General features: G+C 42.5%; 1 protein-coding gene across 6 annotated transcripts in view; it reads right to left on the reverse strand.

Annotated features, from left to right (window-relative positions):
* The window catches only part of GAB3 (GRB2 associated binding protein 3), a 73,034-nt gene extending 63,938 nt beyond the window's left edge, over window positions 1-9,096 (reverse strand). For 2 of the 6 annotated variants that reach the window (XM_055268069.2, XM_055268067.2), the window contains exon 1: window positions 8,520-9,095. In XM_055268069.2, coding sequence (XP_055124044.1) covers window positions 8,520-8,591 — 72 coding nt within the window. In that variant the 5' untranslated portion in view covers window positions 8,592-9,095. Of the gene's footprint in view, window positions 1-8,519 lie in introns of all 6 variants that reach the window. The other 4 variants (XM_055268070.2, XM_055268066.2, XM_055268068.2 and 1 more) reach the window with 3 other exon arrangements.
* Between the last annotated feature and the right edge of the window lie 9,947 nt (window positions 9,097-19,043).

Genomic DNA, 19,043 nt, shown 5'->3' on the forward strand with positions numbered 1-19,043 from the left:
CTCACAGTTCCACGTTGCTGGGGAGGCCTCAGGAAATGTACAATCATGGCAGAAGGCAAAGGAGAAACAGGTACCCTCTTCACAGGGCAGCAGGATGAAGTGAGTGCAAGCAGGGGAAATGCCAGACCCTTACAAAACCATCATATCTTGTGAGATTCACCCAATAGCATGAGAAGCATGGGGGAAACCGCCCCCATAGTCTGATTATCAATTACCTCTACTTGGTCCTGCCCTTGACATGTGGGGATTATGGGGATTACAGTTCAAGGTGAGATTTGGGTGGAGATACAGAGCCAAACCACATCTCGTGGGTTCCATAAACCACAGGTTCAACCAACCACAAATTGAAATTAGAAGTAAAAAACAGACATCCAGGTAATTCCCAAATATTTGGAAATTACACAATACATTTCTAAATAACCCGTAGGTCACAGAAAAAAACTACAAGGGAAATTAGAAGATATCTTGAAGTGAATAGAACCAAAAATACAACATATCACCAGAATTTGTGGAATGCTATTAAAGCAGTGCCAAGGGGGAAATTTGTAGCACTAAATGTCTACACAGTTGATCCTCAACTTACAGTGGAGTTACATCCCAAGAAACCCATCATAAGTTGAATATACCCTAAGTCAAAAATGCGTTTAATACACCTAACCTATCGAACTTCATAGCTTAGCCTAGCCTACCTTACATGTGCTCAGAACACTTACATTAGCCTACAGTTGGGCAAAATCATCTCACACAAAGCCTATTTTATAATAGTTATAAAGAATTTTGAATCAAAATTCAAAATTTGAAGTATAGTTTCTACTAATCAGTGTTGCTTTCATACCACTGTAAAGCAAAAAAAGTCATAAGTCAAACCATCATAAGTCAGGAACCATCTGTGTTAGAAAATAAGAAAGATCTCATATCAATGGCTGCAGCTTCTACTTTAAATGAATTTCAGAAAGTAAACTGGCTGCTGTGGGGTCAATGCTAAGGGAAAGAAGCCAGAAATAAAAGGACCACATAGTCTATTATTCCACTTATATGAAATTTCCAGAAAAGGCAAATCTATAGAGACAGAAAGCAGGTCAGTTGCTGCCTGGGGCTAGAGATAGGAGTGAGGAGTGACTGCAAATAGGCTGAGGGAATTTTTCATGGGCATAGAAATGGTCTAAAACTAGACCACAGTGATGGTTGCATAACTGTATAAATTTACTCAAAGTCAACCAACTGTACACTTATGATGGGTGAATTCTATAGTGTGTGTACATATATATGTATACACACACACACACATACCTCAATAAAGCTGTCTTTAAAAACCACTGAAATCTGTGTAAATGGGTTCCCAGGATGTTAAGCCAAGGAAGACAGAATATAATATTGGATCGAGCTAAACGTATTAATATGTGTGTGTGCTTACCAGAGATTCTAGATTTAATGTGTTAGCTCAAGAACTAAGTGTTCTAACAGTTTTCCTGATTGATAAAGTGACATCTTTAAGGTGCTGAAAAGAAAAACAAAACAAAACAAAATTTTTAAACTGTCAACCCATAATTCTATGCCCAGTGAAAATATGTTTTAAAATGAGGGAGAAATAGGCCTTCTCAGACAAACAAAACAGAGAATTCATTGCCAGCAGACCTAAACTACATGAAATGCTGAAGGAAGTTCTTCAGGCAGAAGGAATATGACAGCAGACAGAAACTTGAACCTACATAAAGAAATGAAGAGTGATGGAAATGGAATAAATAAAAGAAAAATAAAAGTTTAGTTTTTTCTCTTTTTTTTTTTTTTTTTTTTTTGAGACGGAGTCTTGCTCTGTCGCCCAGGCTGGAGTGCAGTGGCGCAATCTCGGCTCACTGCAAGCTCCGCCTCCTGGGTTCACGCCATTCTCCTGCCTCAGCCTCTCCGAGTAGCTGGGACTACAGGCGCCCGCCACCACGCCCGGCTAATTTTTTGTATTTTTTTTTTTAGTAGAGACGGGGTTTCACCGTGGTCTCGATCTCCTGACCTCGTGATCCGCCCGCCTCGGCCTCCCAAAGTGCTGGGATTACAAGCGTGAGCCACCGCGCCCGGCCTAGTTTTTTCTCTTTAATTGACTGAAAAGATAACTGGTTGTCTAAAGCAAAATTAGTAGTAGTGTATCATATGTTTATAGCACATGTAAAAGTAAAATGCATGACAACAGCACAAAGAATATACGAATGGAATTGGGAATATACTATTCCAATGTCCTTATACTACTAATATTATAATGATATTATTTAAAGGAAGTCTGCAACTAATTAAAGATGTATAATTTACACTCTAGGGCAACTGCAAAAATATGAAGTTATGAAATGTAAGTTAATAATGGAGATAAAATGGAATAATAAAAAAGGCTCAATTATCCCAAGAGAAGGCAGAAACAGAGGAGAAAAGAAACAAAGAACAAGTAGAACAAATGAAAAACAGCTAGCAAGATGGCGTATTTTAATATAAACGTTTCAATGATCATACTTTATATGAATGAACTAAATATGCCAATTAAAACAAGGTAAGAGGCTGGGTGCGGTGGCTCATGCCTGTAATCCCAGCACTTTGGGAGGCCGAGACAGGCGGATCACGAGGTCAAGAGATCGAGATCATCCTGGACAACGTGGTGAAACCCCATCTCTACTAAAAATACAAAAATTAGCCGGGTGTGGTGGTGCATGCCTGTAGCCCCAGCTACTCGGGAGGCTGAGGCAGGAGAATGGCGTGGACCCAGGAGGCGGAGCTTGCGGTGAGCCGAGATCATGCCACTCCACTCCAGCCTGGCAACAGAGTGATACTCTGTCTCAAAAAAAAAAAAAAAAAAAAAGGAAGATTGTAGCATTAAATGCTTATATTAGAAAATAAGAAAGGTCTCAAATCAGTAATTTAAGTTTCCTCCCTAAGGAACTAGATAAAGAAGTGATTAAATTAAACCCAATGCAATCAAAAGGAGGAAAATAATAAAGATAAGAGCATAAATTAATGAAATTGAAAGCAGGGAGAAAGTAGAGAAAATAAATGAAACCAAAGGATGGTTCCTAAAAACTAATGTAATAAATGAAAACTGAGGCATCACTACAAATCATACAGGCATTTAAAGGATAATAAGGGAACATAATGAGCAACTTTCTGCCAATAAATTCAAGAACTTAGACAAAATAGAGAAAAGCCTTGAAAGACACTAACTACACTCATTCAAGAAGATATGGATAACCCAAATAGCCCTATATCTATTAAAGAAATAAAATTTGGCTGGGCCCAGTGGCTCACACCTGTAATCCTAGCACTTTGGGAGGCTGAGGCAGGTGGATCACCTGAGGTCAGGAGTTCGAGACCAGCCTGGCCAACATGGCAAAACCCTGTCTCTACTAAAAATAAAAAAATTAGCCAGGCATGGTGGCAGGCGCCTGTAATCCCAGCTACCCAGGAGGCTGAAGCTGGAGAATCTCTTGAACCCAGGAGGTGGAGGCTGCAGCGAGCCAAGATCGTGCCACTGCACTTCAGCCTGGGTGACAAGAATGAAACTCCATCTCAAAAAAAAAAAGAAAATAAAAGAAAGAAAGAAAATTTGTAGTTGATAGCCTTCCCAAAAAGAAAAGTATAGGCCCAGATGTTTTCAATGGTGAGTTCTACCAAACATTTAAGGAAGAAGGAATACCAATTCTACATAACATCTTTCAGAAAATACAAGAGGAGGGAGAACTTCTGATTTCATTTTATGATGCCAGCATTATGCTAATATCAAAACCAAAGATAGTATAAAAAAGGAAAACTGCAGACCAATATCCCTCATGGACAGAGACAGAAATATCTTCAGCCAAACTATCAGCAAAGCAAATCCAGAAATATATGAAAAGAATAATATGTTACAACCAACTGAAGTTTATCCCAGAAGTTCGAGGTTGGTTCAACATTCAAAATCAAGCAGCGTAATTCACCATAGTAACAGACTAAAAAGTAAAAAACATATCATCATTTTTATAGATGCAGGAAAGGCAACAAAATCCAACTCATGAGAAGAAGCCTCAGCAAACTAGCAATATGGGGGAACTTCCTCAATTTGGTAAAAGGTGCCTACAAAAAGCCTACAGCTAACATACTTAAAAGGTGAAAAATGGAATGCTTTCCCTCTAAAATCAAGAAAAAGTCAAGGATGTCTGCTCTCGTCATTTCTATGCAACATTTATAGTATTGCAGGTTGCAACTACAGACAAGGCTATTAGAACTAATAAGTGAGTTTAGCAAGGCTATGGGATATGAGGTCAGTGAAATCAATTGACAAACCAATTCTAAAATTGTTATAGAAAAACAAAGGACCTAAAATAGCCAAAACAACTCTGAGAAAGAAAAAGTTTGAGGGCTAAAATAACCTGATTTCAAGAATTATTGTAAAGCTACAGTCATTAGTCATTAAACAGCATGTTGTTGGCATAGAACAAATAGATCAATGGAACAGACTAGAGAATCCAGAAATAGATCTACATGGATATGGTAAATGGATTTTTTTTTTTTTTTGAGATAGTTTTGCTCTTGTCACACCAGGAGTGCAATGGTGTGATCTCAGCTCACTGCAACCTCCACCTCCAGTTTTCAAGCAATTCTCCTGCCTCAGCCTCCCAAGTAGCTGGGATTACAGGCGCCCACCACCATGCCTGGCTAATTTTTTTTTTATTTTTAGTAAAGACAGAGTTTCACCATGTTGGCCAGGCTGGTCTTGAACTCCTGACCTCAGGTGATCCTCCAGCCTCAGCCTCCCAAAGTGCTGGGATTATAGGCGTGAGCCACTGTGCCCTTCAGGTAAATTGATTTTTGATGATGTTTCAAAAGTAAATCAAGGGAATAAAGGCAGTCTACTCAATAAATAGTACTGGAACAAATGAAATCGGTATGCAAGAAAAGAAACCATGATACAAACCTCACAGCTTTTATAAAATTTACTCAAAATGGATCATAGATCTAAATATAAAACGTAAAAATATAAAACTTTCAGAGGCCAGGTGCATTGGCTCACGCCTGTAATCCCAGCACTTTAGAAGGCCAAGGTGGAAGGATCACTTGAGGCCAAGAGTTGGAGACCAGCCTGTGGGCAACATGGAGAAATCCTGTCCTCTCTACAAAAAATACAACAATTAGCAGTGCATGGTGGGGAGCAGCTATAGTGCCAGCTACTCAGGAGACTGAGGTGGGAGGATCACTTGAGCCCAAGAGGTCAAGGCTGCAGTGAGCCATGACCATGCCACTGCACTCCAGCCTGGGTGACAAAGTGAGACCTTGTCTCAAAAAGAAAAAAAAAAAACTTACAGAAAAAACAGAAGAAAATCTTCAGGATCTTAGGCTAGATGAAGAGTTGTTAGATTTGACATTAAATCCATGATTCATAAAAGAAAAATTGTATTGGGAATTTCATTAAAATTTTTAAATTTTAGTTCTTCAAAAGAGAATGAAAAGACAAAAACTATGGGCTGCTAGAAAATATTTGCAAATTAAATATGCAACAAAGAACCTATATCCAGAGAACCTATATCCAGGGACAAAAACAGTGCCTGGCTCTTGGCATTGTTTTGAAAACTAAATGAGTTAATACAAGTTCTTAGTGTAGTGCCTGGCACATATAAACATTCAATAAAAGTGAACTATTATAGCTTTATTATCACTGTTCTTATAGGATTCTTTAAAATTGATAAAAATAGATGCAAGCCAAATGTTCACCAATAGAGAAAGTGTTATATTATATGTATTACAATGAATATTTGACAATGCTTTAAAGAATGGAGTAAATCTATATGTACTAACCTGGAAAGATGTCCAGAATTTTTGTGAACAAAGCAAATTGCAGGACAATTAGTATAATATGATCCCAGTTGTGCAAAAAGAAAATTATATATTTTCTGAAAAACTTTGTAGAATGGTACTCACTAAACTGCTCACAGTTGTTACGCCTGGGTTGGGGAGTGGAATAAGGAGGGGAGCAAAGGGAAGGTAGGGGGGTAGGGGAAATTTAAAGGGGGTCTTCACTTTTCATTCTATTTATTAACATAACAATATATTTCTTGTGAAACAAAAAATACAAATGAAAATAACTATCTTTTAAAAGACCAATGATAAAAAATAACTTTCTGATTGTCTTCACTGATGGATTCAAGTGGATGAAGTACAAGCCTACTTTGGACTGAAAGGTTTGCCTAAAAACTGCCTGAGCTTCCATTTGTAACAGCAAACATTGATGGAGTGCTGCTTGCTGGCCTGGCAGCACGAATAACTGAGTTATCGTCCTGGTTGTGCCAATAACTAGTTTTGCTATGTTATTATTATAAATGTTAAACTATAAATTGGAATCAAGTCTTTTTTTTTCTGTCTTCCCAGCCTGTAACACAGGGCCTAGTTCGGAGTTAGCGCTCCGTTAACGGGAGGGAGTGACAGGAATTGAATTTAAGCAGCTGTAACAGCCCTGTCCAGGCCCCGTCGAAGTGACACATGATCACCATCTAGTGGTCAAAAGGATTCCTGCAGAATTTAGCTATGAGAGGAAAAAGAATTCTTTCTGTGGTGTGTTCCAGGGACAGATGCCTGCCAGCAAAAAAAGCATTGACTATCTATGATCTTTCTTAGAGAGAGTTCTCAAACATCAAGGTTTATGTCTTGGAGTGTTGGTAAGATGACACCTAGGTACTCTTGTGTCTTAAGTCTAGTCACTGCCCCATCATCACACGCCCCACATATCTCTAAGCTGCGCAGTGTCCACTCTTGCCACATTCCCTAAAGGAATGAACCACGTGTGATAATAGGCACACACACTCATGCCTTCCCAAAGTTGATGAAATACTAATAAACTTCCCTAAGCCAGTCTGCTTAAGATACAAAAAAAGACTGGGAAATGAAATATTCTATAATCTTTGCCCTCCAGGGGCATCTTTCTGTATCATCTACTGAAACTGTATAGTGAACCTTTAAAATGTCTGTCATTCCAAAGGACAACAAGGAAACCCATCCTGAGTCAACACTGCAAGCACCACAGGTGATGGGAGCAGGTTTTCTTCTCTTGCCTCCTCTGAGTAGCTTCACAGTTAAGGAAGCAGCTGGATAATGCAGAGGCCAAGAGATATTGGACCCTGTGCTTATGGACTCCTGGACTCAAAAGCAAATGATGTAGGGACACACTGGCACTTAGAGAAATCTCAGTATTTATGCACTCCTGATATTCACATGCTAAATAGAACAACGTTCCTCTAAAGTTCTGTTCTGCAGAACAAACAACAAAAATCTTTTCAAAGACCCCTAAGAGAGAAACAAACACTGCCTAGCCCGGGGTGAATGGGGAAAGAGGGCTTGAGCAACTCTGTGTTCAGGAAAATCTCCTGCCACACATTCTGGAAGTATTCATACATTATTAAAGTCTTTTTATAATCCCACCTCTTGAACTTCCACACAATATGTGCCTCATCTATGTGGGAACAAAAACAGTTGTGAAATTTGGCCAAAAGAGGACAGCAGTTTGAGAGCATCGTATAGACAAGAGCACAAGGCTGAACCACATTTGGGGTGGGCTGCTTTGGATGAGCGCAGACATGCGCGAGTTTGTTCCTACCACCGTGCAGTGAAATTGCAGATAAATTAGGAATTAAGAACAAGATGAATCCATCCAGCTACTCCCAGCCTAAAAAAAGCAAGAAGTCCTAATATCTATTTATATGCAACTCCCTGGGGACTGAAGTGGTTCTTCCTAATGGCTGAAAAACACTGAGTAGCAATCAGGTCTTTAAGCAGAATGTTTTTAAGATCTTATCGTGAGGACGCTGATAGAGATAATGAACGTTTGAGGTGTCGATAGTACATCTTAAAACGGTAATGGAATATGTAGGAAGATACGCTCTTCCAAGTATTCCTAATTTCATGCTAGTAAAAGTCAATTGTCCAGCTGGCACTATAAAAGCGCGGTGTCAGCATTAAGAAGAAGCTGAAACGAGTTACACGATGAGAAACGAGTTACATTGTGTAGGGTTCCAGACAGCAGTGTCCGATGACAGCTACAAGAGCAGCACTCCTTACTCCTTACGGTCCAGGGGGAATGCAGGCAATTCCCCTCCTGCTGTCAGTCTCACTATCCCCTGCCGCGTCTCCTTCGCGGGGCAATGGGTCTCAGAGCCACCCCCAGCCAAAGAAGGGGGCACGCTTTCGAGATGTCTCCCTGGCCGCTCCTGCACGGAGACTGGCGCCTGAGGTTTCAGCCCCAACCCGCCTCCCTCGGCTAGAGTCAGCGGCGGTGTGGAGTCCCTGAGCCCCGCGGGCAGGCGCCACCTGGTCTCCGGCCCGCTGCCTAGCACAGCGGCGAAGCTGGCTCGACGTGCGATTTCGCTTTCCGTCCATCGGCCTCGCCCGCAGTCCCGGGCGCTGGGAGCCGCTGCGCCTGGCGCGCCCAGAGCCCAGCGGCTCCCCGCGGCCACCGCGCGGCCGCCCGGCGGGCGGGTGCCCCGGGACGCGAAGGCCGGGCGGGTGGCGGCGCCCCTACTCACGTAGCGCTGTAGCTTCCTCTCGGGGGGCGACTTAACGAGCCAGCCGGTGCACACTGCGTCGCCCGCACTCATCGTGGCCGCCACCGCCGCTTCCTCCAGCTGGGCCAGCCGCCCGCGGCAGAAGGAAGTCGGGCCAAGGATGCCGGCGGGGCGGGCCCAGCGCCCGCCCGCCCAGCGCCGCCCCGAGCGGCCGCTGCGACCCCCGCCTCCGGCCGCTGCGCCCCCCGGGGAGGGAACCGACGCCGCCCGCAACCTAAGACGGCGGGAAAAGCAAGCAGCGAAGCCTGGGAAGCCCCTTCGAGCAACTGCAGCGCCGCCAGCGGCTGTGCCCGGGGGAGCCTACGCAGCAGGGCGCCTGCCACTCTCACCCAGGGTCACGAGAAAGCGCTCGGAAGGAGCCCTTCGACCTAATGGGAGTACAGCCTGGAATCTGTTGCCCTCATGCCCCAGCCCCAATCAGCCACGCCAAACGGGCTAGTCCCTGGGCCTCAGGGACCCTGGAGCCGAAACCCAAGTACCACCCGCATCTGCCATGTGCATAGTGCACGGAGAAACAAAAGCAAGACTCCTCTTGGACTTCCCTATTCCACTTGATTGTTTGCAGAGTACTGTGTTTTCTACGTCCCTCCCCCAAAGATCGTTGTATTCAGTGATAAGCTTTGCCGGCTAAACGGTCTAAATGCCTTAATGAACCCAAATGACCCAAACTCAAAAGGTAGTGCTGTTTGCAATCTCTTTGACTGGAAGGTTTTAAAAGATGGATCTAAAGTTGATTGTGCCAACTAGTGTGCTGACCACGCTAAATAAAAATAACAATCATGAGCACCTAACACTTGTGACCTTCCTTACTGCCAAGCTAACACCATGCCAGCGATTGTGCTAAGCACTTTACAGGCGTTATCTCATTGAATCCACACAAACACCCTGTCAAAGGGCTCTTACTATTATCTCAATTTTGCAGGTTACTAAAATGAAAAACAGGATGACAGTGTCACTTGTCGAGAGCCACACAACTAGAAAATCATCCATAGGCAGCCAGAGCTGTGTCAAGAGCCCATCCACCTAAGCACCACCCTCTGCTTTTTGTGGGTATCATCTGTGTGACGTTTGCTAGCATCTTCAACAGAATGACCAACCTACCATCCTATCAGGCCAGGTGCTTCAGGGCGATGAGCTAACATGGTAACACTAGTGGAGTCCATCAGCACGGGCACACTGGCTTATAATGCTTTTCTTGTGTGAGATAATGTCAGTGTGAATAATGGGCTCAGTAAGTCAATGGGCGGGAGTGCCAGCAAAAATGTGAATTTTAAAAAAGCGAATCCATGTACAAAATTAATACCTGTTCGAGTGAGAAAAAATTGCTGCCCCTTCCAAATGGCAGTCCAGGTGGCTGTCTGGTTCCCCCAGGGAATGCAATGCTATTAGGGGTTCATTGTTTGTCTCTGCCTGTGGGCAGTTTGAGCACTTAGCAGTGGCTGTGGCCATATCAACTGTTGCCAGTCCCTAAGAGCCCCACTATGCATTGCTAATTCTCTAAGTCTTGCTTACATCTCTGTTAAAAAAAAAAAACAACCTTTAATTATACTTTCCTCATTTCAACCCCTTGAGTCTACTATTTGCTTCCTTTTGAAACCTTGACCAATAGACCTGGTCATGAGGAACTCCCTACGACATTCTGGGTGTGAGTCCAGGGAATGGTGATCATGCAGCAGCAGGGGCCACAGAGATGTGAGCCACCTGCTCAAGCAACTTTCCTGTACCTTCCAGACCTGCTTGAGTCTGGTCTCAAATATTCCACTTCCAATAGAGGACGAAATAGCACCAAATTTATCAGGGGCAGCTGAAGTTACATGGTTCTTTGGTGCCCCGTGGTCAAGCATTCAGACTTTGCCACAGCCCAGGGGCAAGCTGGAAGCTGTTGGTCAAAAGGAAAATACTTCTTTTGTGGTAGAGGGCATGGTTCACTTCAAAACTCTAGGGGTTTGCTGTGTGTTTCTCCTACTGGGACTTGCCAGAGGCTCCATGTAGCCTCCCAATGTGTCAACGGTTCTGTACCTGTTGAATTTACATGGTCATAAGGGTCAAGTGGCCTGGACCTGTCACAGAGCCTTTTCTTGTCCTGGATCTCTCCCTGAAAACATGCAACCCTACAGATTACTTGCTGAGTGCATTGGTGCGGCACAATTAAATGTAGCATATGTTGCCTACAAAATGCAAACATCCACACCAAATGCTGTGCCTCTTTCTGAGTGGTAGGTGGTAAGAGGTACAACAACATGTTGAATACCCAACATGGTCCAGACCATCTAAAAACTTTGCTGAGGTTCAGGCTCTTGAGTTTTCACGGGGCTTATCTCCCGCCCTGTGGTGTACTTGTATCTTAATAAAGCATCTAGAGTATTCGCTACCTCTTGATCATCAGGTCCAGTACATATGTCATCAGTGTAATAAACCAGCACAACATTCACAGCAATCAAGCTCCATTCAACGTGGATTATGACAGTGAGCCAGAGAATAGATATAGTCCTAAGGTTGTATTTCTGTTCCCACCAGATGAAAGTAAGCTGCTTCTAGTGTTCTCTGCTGAATGGGAAAAAATAACATTTGGCAGATGAATATCTGTATCCCAGGTGCCAGGGGGCTGTATTGATTTGCTGTAGGCAAACAGCATCATCTGGAATAGCAGCTTCAGTTCAAATCACCACCTGATTAATTCTACAATGACCCACTATTAATCTCCAAACTAGCCAGATGGGCTAAATAAAGATGTGATATGAGTAATTATTCCTGTATCTTTTAGGGTACACTGTTCTCCCTGCCAGAGAAATCGAAATTGTTCCTTTCATGGAAACTCATCTTAGCTTCTCTGCACTCTAGCCTGGGGAGAGGAGAGAAGTTGAATAGCAAGTGATTTTTGGCACCTGGATTCCCTTTGTGGCTTCCCCATTTATTTTTTATTTAAAATAGACTTTGTTTCACAGTTCATTAACTTCTGTAAATCTTATAACTACAAACTTGTGAAAATAAATGCCTACTATGACAGAAGAGTTTCTATCTCAATTTCATCATGATGAGTCAAAGTGACTATCCATCTAACTTATTTGCTATGAAAAGAAAATTTGAAAAGAAAACTCTGGATCATAGGCAGGCATGGGAAACAGCTTCACATGTGCGCGAAAGCCAATAATGAGGGACAGGACTGCACCTTCCTATATCTCCCACCTCTCACCCACCTCCTGATTTAATAAATCTAAGAAGTATGTGAATTAAAGGCCTGGAGTGCCATGGCACAAGTTCAGATAGGAGAACACTCTTTTTCCTGTATAGGCATCCATAAACGAGTTCTCTACAAGTTAAAATCATCAAATTTTCATCCAGAATATGAAATTTGACTTTATTATTATCAGTGATAGTCTTTCATCGTATCCATTATTGTTGTATTTAAAATTGCCCAAAATTGGTCAGGTATGGTGATTCACACCTGTAATCCCAGCCCTGTGGGAGGATGAGGCAGGAGGATCCCTTGAGCTCAGGAGTTTGAGACCAGCCTGAGCAACATAGGAAGACCTCATCTCTAAATAAATAAATAAATAAGAGATTGGACAAAATTGTTGTCATAGGTCCAAATCAAACACTTCTCAATTCATTTTATAAAGCCAGTATTACTCTGATACTTCCAAAACCAGAAAAAGTTAAAAAAAGAAGGCTACATGCCAATATGCCTCATGAATATAGACACAAAAACCCTTAGAAAAATACTGGCAAATAGAATCCACAAATACATAAAAATAATTATATACCATGCGTCTCAGAGATGCAAGTCTTGTTCAATATTTGAAAACCAATTAATGCAATACAGTACATTAACAGACAAAAGAAGAAAAATCACATGATTTACCAGTTGATGCAGAATGAGCATTTGACAGAATTCATGACAAAAACTCTCAGAAAACTCTCAGAAAATGGGGGAATTTCCTCGATATATTAAAGAACATCTGCAGAAGGCCTACAGGTAACATCATACTTACTGGTGAAAACCTGGACACTTTCCCCCTAAGACTGGGAACAAGGCAAAGATATCCACTCTCACCACTTGTATTCAACATAGTACTAAAAGTCCTAGTTCAGTACAATAAGATAAGAAAAAGAAACAAATGGCATAAAGATTGGGAAGAAAATGTCTCGATTTGCAGAACATAACTGTCTCCATAGAAAATCTCAAGGAATATGCAGAAACAACTCCCAAAACTAATAAGTGAGTTTTGCAAGGTTGCAGGATACAAGGTCAACACATAAATCTCTTTATACGATTTCAAGGCTTATTATAAAGCTACAGTAATCAAAACTTTTTGTATTGGTGAAAGGATAGACATATAGATAAATGGTATGGAATAGAGAGCCTGGAGATAGGCTCACATAAATTCATCCAACTGGTTTTTGACAAAGGTGCAAAAGTAATTCGATGGAGGAAGGATAGTCTTTTCAACAAACCGTAGCAGCTGGACGTCCATAGGCCGAAACCAAACAAAAAACCTCAACCCAATCCTCACACCTTATACAAAAATGAACTCCAAATGGATCCTAGATTTAAATATAAAATGTAAAACTACAAAACTTTTAGAAGATAAAATAGGAGAAAATCTTTGGGACCTACGACCTGGTGATAAGTTCTTAGACATGGCACCAAAAATACAATCCATAAAAGAAAAACTTGATGCCAGGTGCAGTGGCTTATGCCTGTAATCCCAGCACTTTGGGAGGCCGAAACAGGAAGATCACTTGAGCCCAACAGTCTGAGACCAGCCTGAGCAACAAAGGTAAACGGTGTCTCTACATCAATATTTTTTTTTAAAATTAGCCAGATGTGGTGGTGCACACCTGTAGTCCCAGCTACTCAGGAGATTGATGCGGGAAGATGGCTTCAGCCCAGGAGATTGAGGCAGCCATGAGTGACAGAGCAAGACCTCACCTCAAAAAAAAAAAAAAAAAAAGAAAAAGAAAAAGAAAAAAGTGATAAATTGGACTTCATCAAAATTAAAACTTGTGCTCTACAAAATACCTTATTAAGAAGTATAAAAAGACAGCCAGGCGTGGTGGCTCACACCTGTAATCCCAGCACTTTGGGAGACCGAGGCGGGTGAATCACCTTAGGTCAGGAGTTCGAGACCAGCTTGGCCAACACGGTGAAAACTCGTCTCTACTAAAATTACAAAAATTAGCTGGGCGTGGTGGTGGGCCCTTGTAATCCCAGCTACTTGGGAGGATGAGGCAAGAGAATTGCTTGAACCTGGGAGACAGAGGTTGCAGTGAGCCCAGATCATGCCACTGCACTCAAGCCTGGGCAACAAAACTGGAACTCTGTCTCAAAAAAAAAAAAAAAAAAAAAAGTATAAAAAGACAAGCTACAGACTGGGAGAAAATATTTACAAATCATGTATCTAACAAAGGACTCATATCAAGAATATATAAAGAATTACCAAAAATAAACAGTAAAAAAAAATCCAAATAGAAAATAAACAAAAGATAAGAAGAAGAGATATTTCACTGAAGAGGATATACAGGTATCAAATAAGCCCATAGAAAGAGGTTCAGCATCATTAGCTATTAGAGAAATGCATATTAAAACCACCACTACCTACTCATCTAAATGGCAAAAAAAAAAAAAAAAAAAAAAAGTCAGCTGGCCAGGCACAGTGGCTCAAGCCTGTAATCCCAGCACGTTGGGAGGCTGAGGCGGGCAGATCACCTGAGGTCAGGAGTTTGCAACCAACCTGGCCAACATGATGAAACCCTGTTTCTACTAAAAATACAAAAATCAGCCAGGCGTGGTGGTGCGTGCCTGTAATCCCAGCTACTAGGGAGGCTGAAGCAGGAGAATCGCTTGAACCTTGGAGGTGGAGGTTGCAGTGAGCCAAGATCGAGCCATTGCACTCCAGCCTAGGTGACACAGCAAGACTCTGTCTCAAAAAAAAAAAAAAAAAAAAAAAAAAGTCAGCAAAATCCCCACATTGGGCCAGGCATGGTGGCTCATGCCTGTAATCCTAGCACTTTGGGAGGCCAGGAGATCAAGATCAGCCTGGGCAACATATTGAGACCGTGTATTTACACAAAATACAAAAATTTGCTGGGCATGATGGTGCAGCCTGTAGTCTCAGCTACTTGGGAGGCTGGCATGGGAAGATGACTTGAGCCCAGTAGGTTGAGGCACTGACAGAGTGTGAGACCCTGTCTCAAAAGAAAACAAAACAAAATTCCCACAATGATTTCCTGACCTACAGAATGAGGCCATCATGACAGAAAGGCCGAAGTGGAAACCCCTAGAGTTTCCCCTTCTCACAAAGTGTAAATCAAAACAAAGAATACCACATATGAGCAATTTCAGAAATTAGTTCCCTCATCAAAGACTTGAAAAATGCAGGGAAGGAAATTCCTATCACACCCTCATTTAATTCATCCGTTTGGCCTGCACAGCAGTTGGTTAGGCCTTGGTGAACGTGGCAGTTTTAAACCAGGACTCCAGAAATCTTAACAGTCCTCCCACTGAGAGGTGGGGTTAATGTTCCCTCCCCTTGAACCTGAGCAGGCTTGTGGCTGCTTCAACCATAGACTGCAACAAAAATGGCATGATGAGACTTCCAAGGCTGAGTCATAAAAGGTGATGCAGCTTTTTGCCTTTTTCACTCTAACCCTTGCTTTGGAGGTCCTGAGCCACCAAGTACAGACTCCAGCTAGTCTAAGGCTGCCATGCCATAAAGAGAGGCTGTGTGTAGTAGGTGCTCCAGTTCCAGTGGAACCCAGCCTTCCAGCCATCCTAGTATAGGCAACAGGCATGTTAGTGAAGAAGCTTCCAGAAGATTATAGCCTCCAGCCATCCTGTCACCCCATCCATCAAGTCATCTCAGCCAAGACCTCAGACATTACAGAGCAAAGAGAAACCATTCTCGCTGTGTCCTGTCTTGATTTCTAACCTGAAGAACCTGTCAGCACAATGAAATGGCCGTTTAATGGCACTAAGTTTGGGGATGGTTTGTTATGCAGCAGTAGAAACCTAAACTGTGGTCGTTAAATGACTGTGGATTACTGAAAGCATAATCAGATGGTTATTTCAATTGCTGCTACGGTTACAGATGTGATCTATTTGTTAAAACAATTCCATACCTCTTCCAACATTCTGTAGGCAGCTGTTGATCTGGCCAATGATAAAATGGCCTGTTGAAGATTCCGCTGTGTTGCTAGTTGGGACACAACACTCTTGTGAGGATCTGGACCATACGCTGAACTAGAAACCATTAAATGGTGCATTTTTTCTGATGGTCAGAATATAAGAGGTCTGGAAAACAGAGTTGAGGTGGGGAATGGCATATCTCACAGATATGCTGAATAATCTGCCTTCAGAATTTTTGCTTCTCAACCTCATGACTTTGTACCTGGCTGGTTTAGATTCTAGTACCCAAGAAAAACATGCTTCCACTTATGAGGATCGCTTCACTAACTTGGAAACAGAGCCACTTGGCCACTTCTGGCTCCTCATGCCATTACCCAACCCTCCCCTCTTCAGCTGACTTCCAGTTACAACTCGTTGGCCAGAACTGTGTCACATGGCCACCCTAACTGCAAGAGAGGCCAGTAAATGATGTGACAAAGGATCTGACTGGCTTAGAGCGACTGTGTTGCATCCCCTGCTGCTGGGCACAGTGCTGTCCTGGCCAAAACTGGGGCTCTGTTATGGAGAAAGAAGAGGAAAGGGATGGCTGTTAGGCAGCCAACCAACAGTGCTTACCACACATGACCTGGTGAAACGTTTTAGAAGCAGTGTAACCCCACAGGACCTGAGGGCAGGAGAGCAGGCTGGGAACTAAAGAGCATCCATGCAGGGCATTGTTTTACATTCCTTTCTTTAAATGTGATTTTCTGTTTTTACCTCTGCAAACATCCACTAAAGTCTTATTTAATGGTATAACTTGGTGTGGTGTGGTGCTGTGAAGGTGAGAGATGAGACATAAACAATTTTGAGGCCTGCCCTTAATGTTCACTCACCCCACTCTTTAAACCTGTTCTTTATTGAGTCCCACAGTCTATAATACCCTTCCAATAATAACAGTCTGTTTCTTTTACTTCCAAACAAACATTTCTAACTGGCACAAGATTTGGTACTAGAAGCAAAGTCTTCCATGAATCTTGCATTCAGACAAATGCAAGAATTTTGTTTTGCTTATCTGGCTAGATGTGGTGAAAACAGTGTGGTGAAAAATAATCTGGGATGGGAATCTAGTAGCTTACAGCATTTATTAGCAAAACATTTCCTTCAATCCTTGTACATTCTCACCTGAACTCCATCGCCCAGGCATCACCTCCACATGAACCTCTATTCCAGCATCTATACCAAGAATTCAGCCTGATTTAAAATGATCTTCTCTCTTTTTGGGTCAAGAACCTTCACATATCATTTACATAAATATTACCTGTTTCCTGGTACATGTTTGCAAACTCCTACTACTGTTTTCATATGCAAGCTTTCTCCTGCTGCATGACTTAAACTGTTCAGTTGAGGCAATGTAGAGGTTAACTCTAGTTACAGGCCTGGAGACATTGGGGTGGGAGAGTAGGAGGGAAGTGCTTTTGCTTCCCTGCTAATTCCCTCAGGAGACAGTAAGGGAACCTGCAATCAGATAAACGTGGGGGTTGTTTAACAATGGAGGCTCAGTAAGAGTTGGGGATTCTGGGGACTCCCAATTCTCCAATTTACTCCCATTTCAAATCCCAGTGTTCTATGCTTTTCTGAACATGGCCCCAACCTTTACTAAGAGAACTAAGAAGGCTGTGAATTCACTGAGTTTTGTAATTTGGAAAGGTGATGGGTCAAAATTTTAAAGTTTGGTTTTTAGTTGTTTTATTCTTGTGCCTGTAAAAGATAAGTAATTCCTTAAGCATTGTTATAGAAATTCCCTCTGTGACCCAAACCAAAAATTCGACGAATTTGGCTGTCATTTAGATGATCCCAAACCATCATGAGTGGCCATCCTATCCCACAATTCTTGAAATCCTGTGCAACCATCACCAAAATGTAATTTTAGAACCTTTTTTTAATCACCTCAAAAAGAAACTCTGTGCCCATTAGCAGTCATTCCCCATGTTCCCCTAAATTCCTAGGCCAAGGCTACCTCTAATCTGCTTTTTGTCTCTAGATTTGCCTAGTCTGGATATTTCCTATAAATGGAATCATACAAAATGTGGCCTTTGGTGTATGGCTTCTTTCACTAAGCATAATGCTTTCAATGTTGTATCCATGTTGTAGCATGGATCAGTACTTCATCCCTTTTTATGGCTCCATTGTATGAATAGACCACATTTTGTTTATCTATTCATCTGTTCATTTTGGTTGTTTCTACCTTTTGGCCGTTGTGAACAGTTCTTCTATGAACATATGTGTACAACCATCTGTCTAAAAATCCATTTTCAATTCTCTTGGGTCTATACCTAGGAGTAGAATTGGTGAGTCATATGGTGACTCTGTGTTTAACCTTTCAAGGAATTGCCAGACCATTTTCTAAAGTGGCTGCATCATTGTACTTGATGATGGAGTGCTGCTTCACATGCCCAACCTCATGGTTTGGTCAGACAACACCCAGTTTATCATGGGCAGCTCAGGTCTTAAGACCACGTGTATCACAGTCATTCTGTTTCAGTAAATAATTACAGCAAGCCAGGAGCTTTTCCTCCTGGCAAATTATTATTTTTTGTGTATGGAGGTCTTAGCTTTAAGTTTATTTCAGATTCCAGAGGGCTGAACTGTGAGTCTCTTATTAAAGCTTGGAAAAGGCTCTGTGTAGCATCCTAATGCGATATGCCATTTCCAGAAAATGGCCCACTGAGTGTCACGCTTCTTTTTTAGCAAGCAGAGGGTTCCAGGTAAGGCAACTTGTCTTTCTCTTTGGAGGGACCGTCTCAACATGCCTCAGCCCACTGGATGCCCAGGAAGTTCACTGAGGTGTCACCTCCCTGAATTTTCAAGGGGCTTATCTCTCACCTTGTGGTGAAATATTTGCCACTTCCTATGCATCAGGCCCACTTGGCATGATGTCTTGGGGTACAGTGAGATGATCAAATCAGTTCCCAGGGACTCAATTATGATAATGTGCCAGAGGCTTCCTTTGATCTTTCCTTCCATTATCACCCTCAGTCCTTGAGTCAGGAAGCCCCTACGGGAATTTATCCAGCTACCAATTGTGTTTATTACAAGTATGGATTCAAGAACCGGGGAAAGAGCCACAGGGTGGCTGATAGTGAAAGGGACGTGGGCTGACTCCACTTCTGACCATTGGACCAAGTGGCATTCTAATTCCCCAGCGATTAACACAGGCTAGTGCAAGTCCCTGGTAAATGGCCACGGGTCCCAGCAGAAGGGAGGAGGCAGGTTTAAAGTACACACTTGTAGCGTTACGTGTGCCTGGCCTCACCTTTACAGGCTCACCTCACGGGCTCTGGCCTGTGGACTGACTAGATCTGGGAATTAGATGAGGC

This window comes from Symphalangus syndactylus, chromosome X, assembly GCF_028878055.3.
Source record: "Symphalangus syndactylus isolate Jambi chromosome X, NHGRI_mSymSyn1-v2.1_pri, whole genome shotgun sequence".
Taxonomy (NCBI): domain Eukaryota; kingdom Metazoa; phylum Chordata; class Mammalia; order Primates; family Hylobatidae; genus Symphalangus; species Symphalangus syndactylus.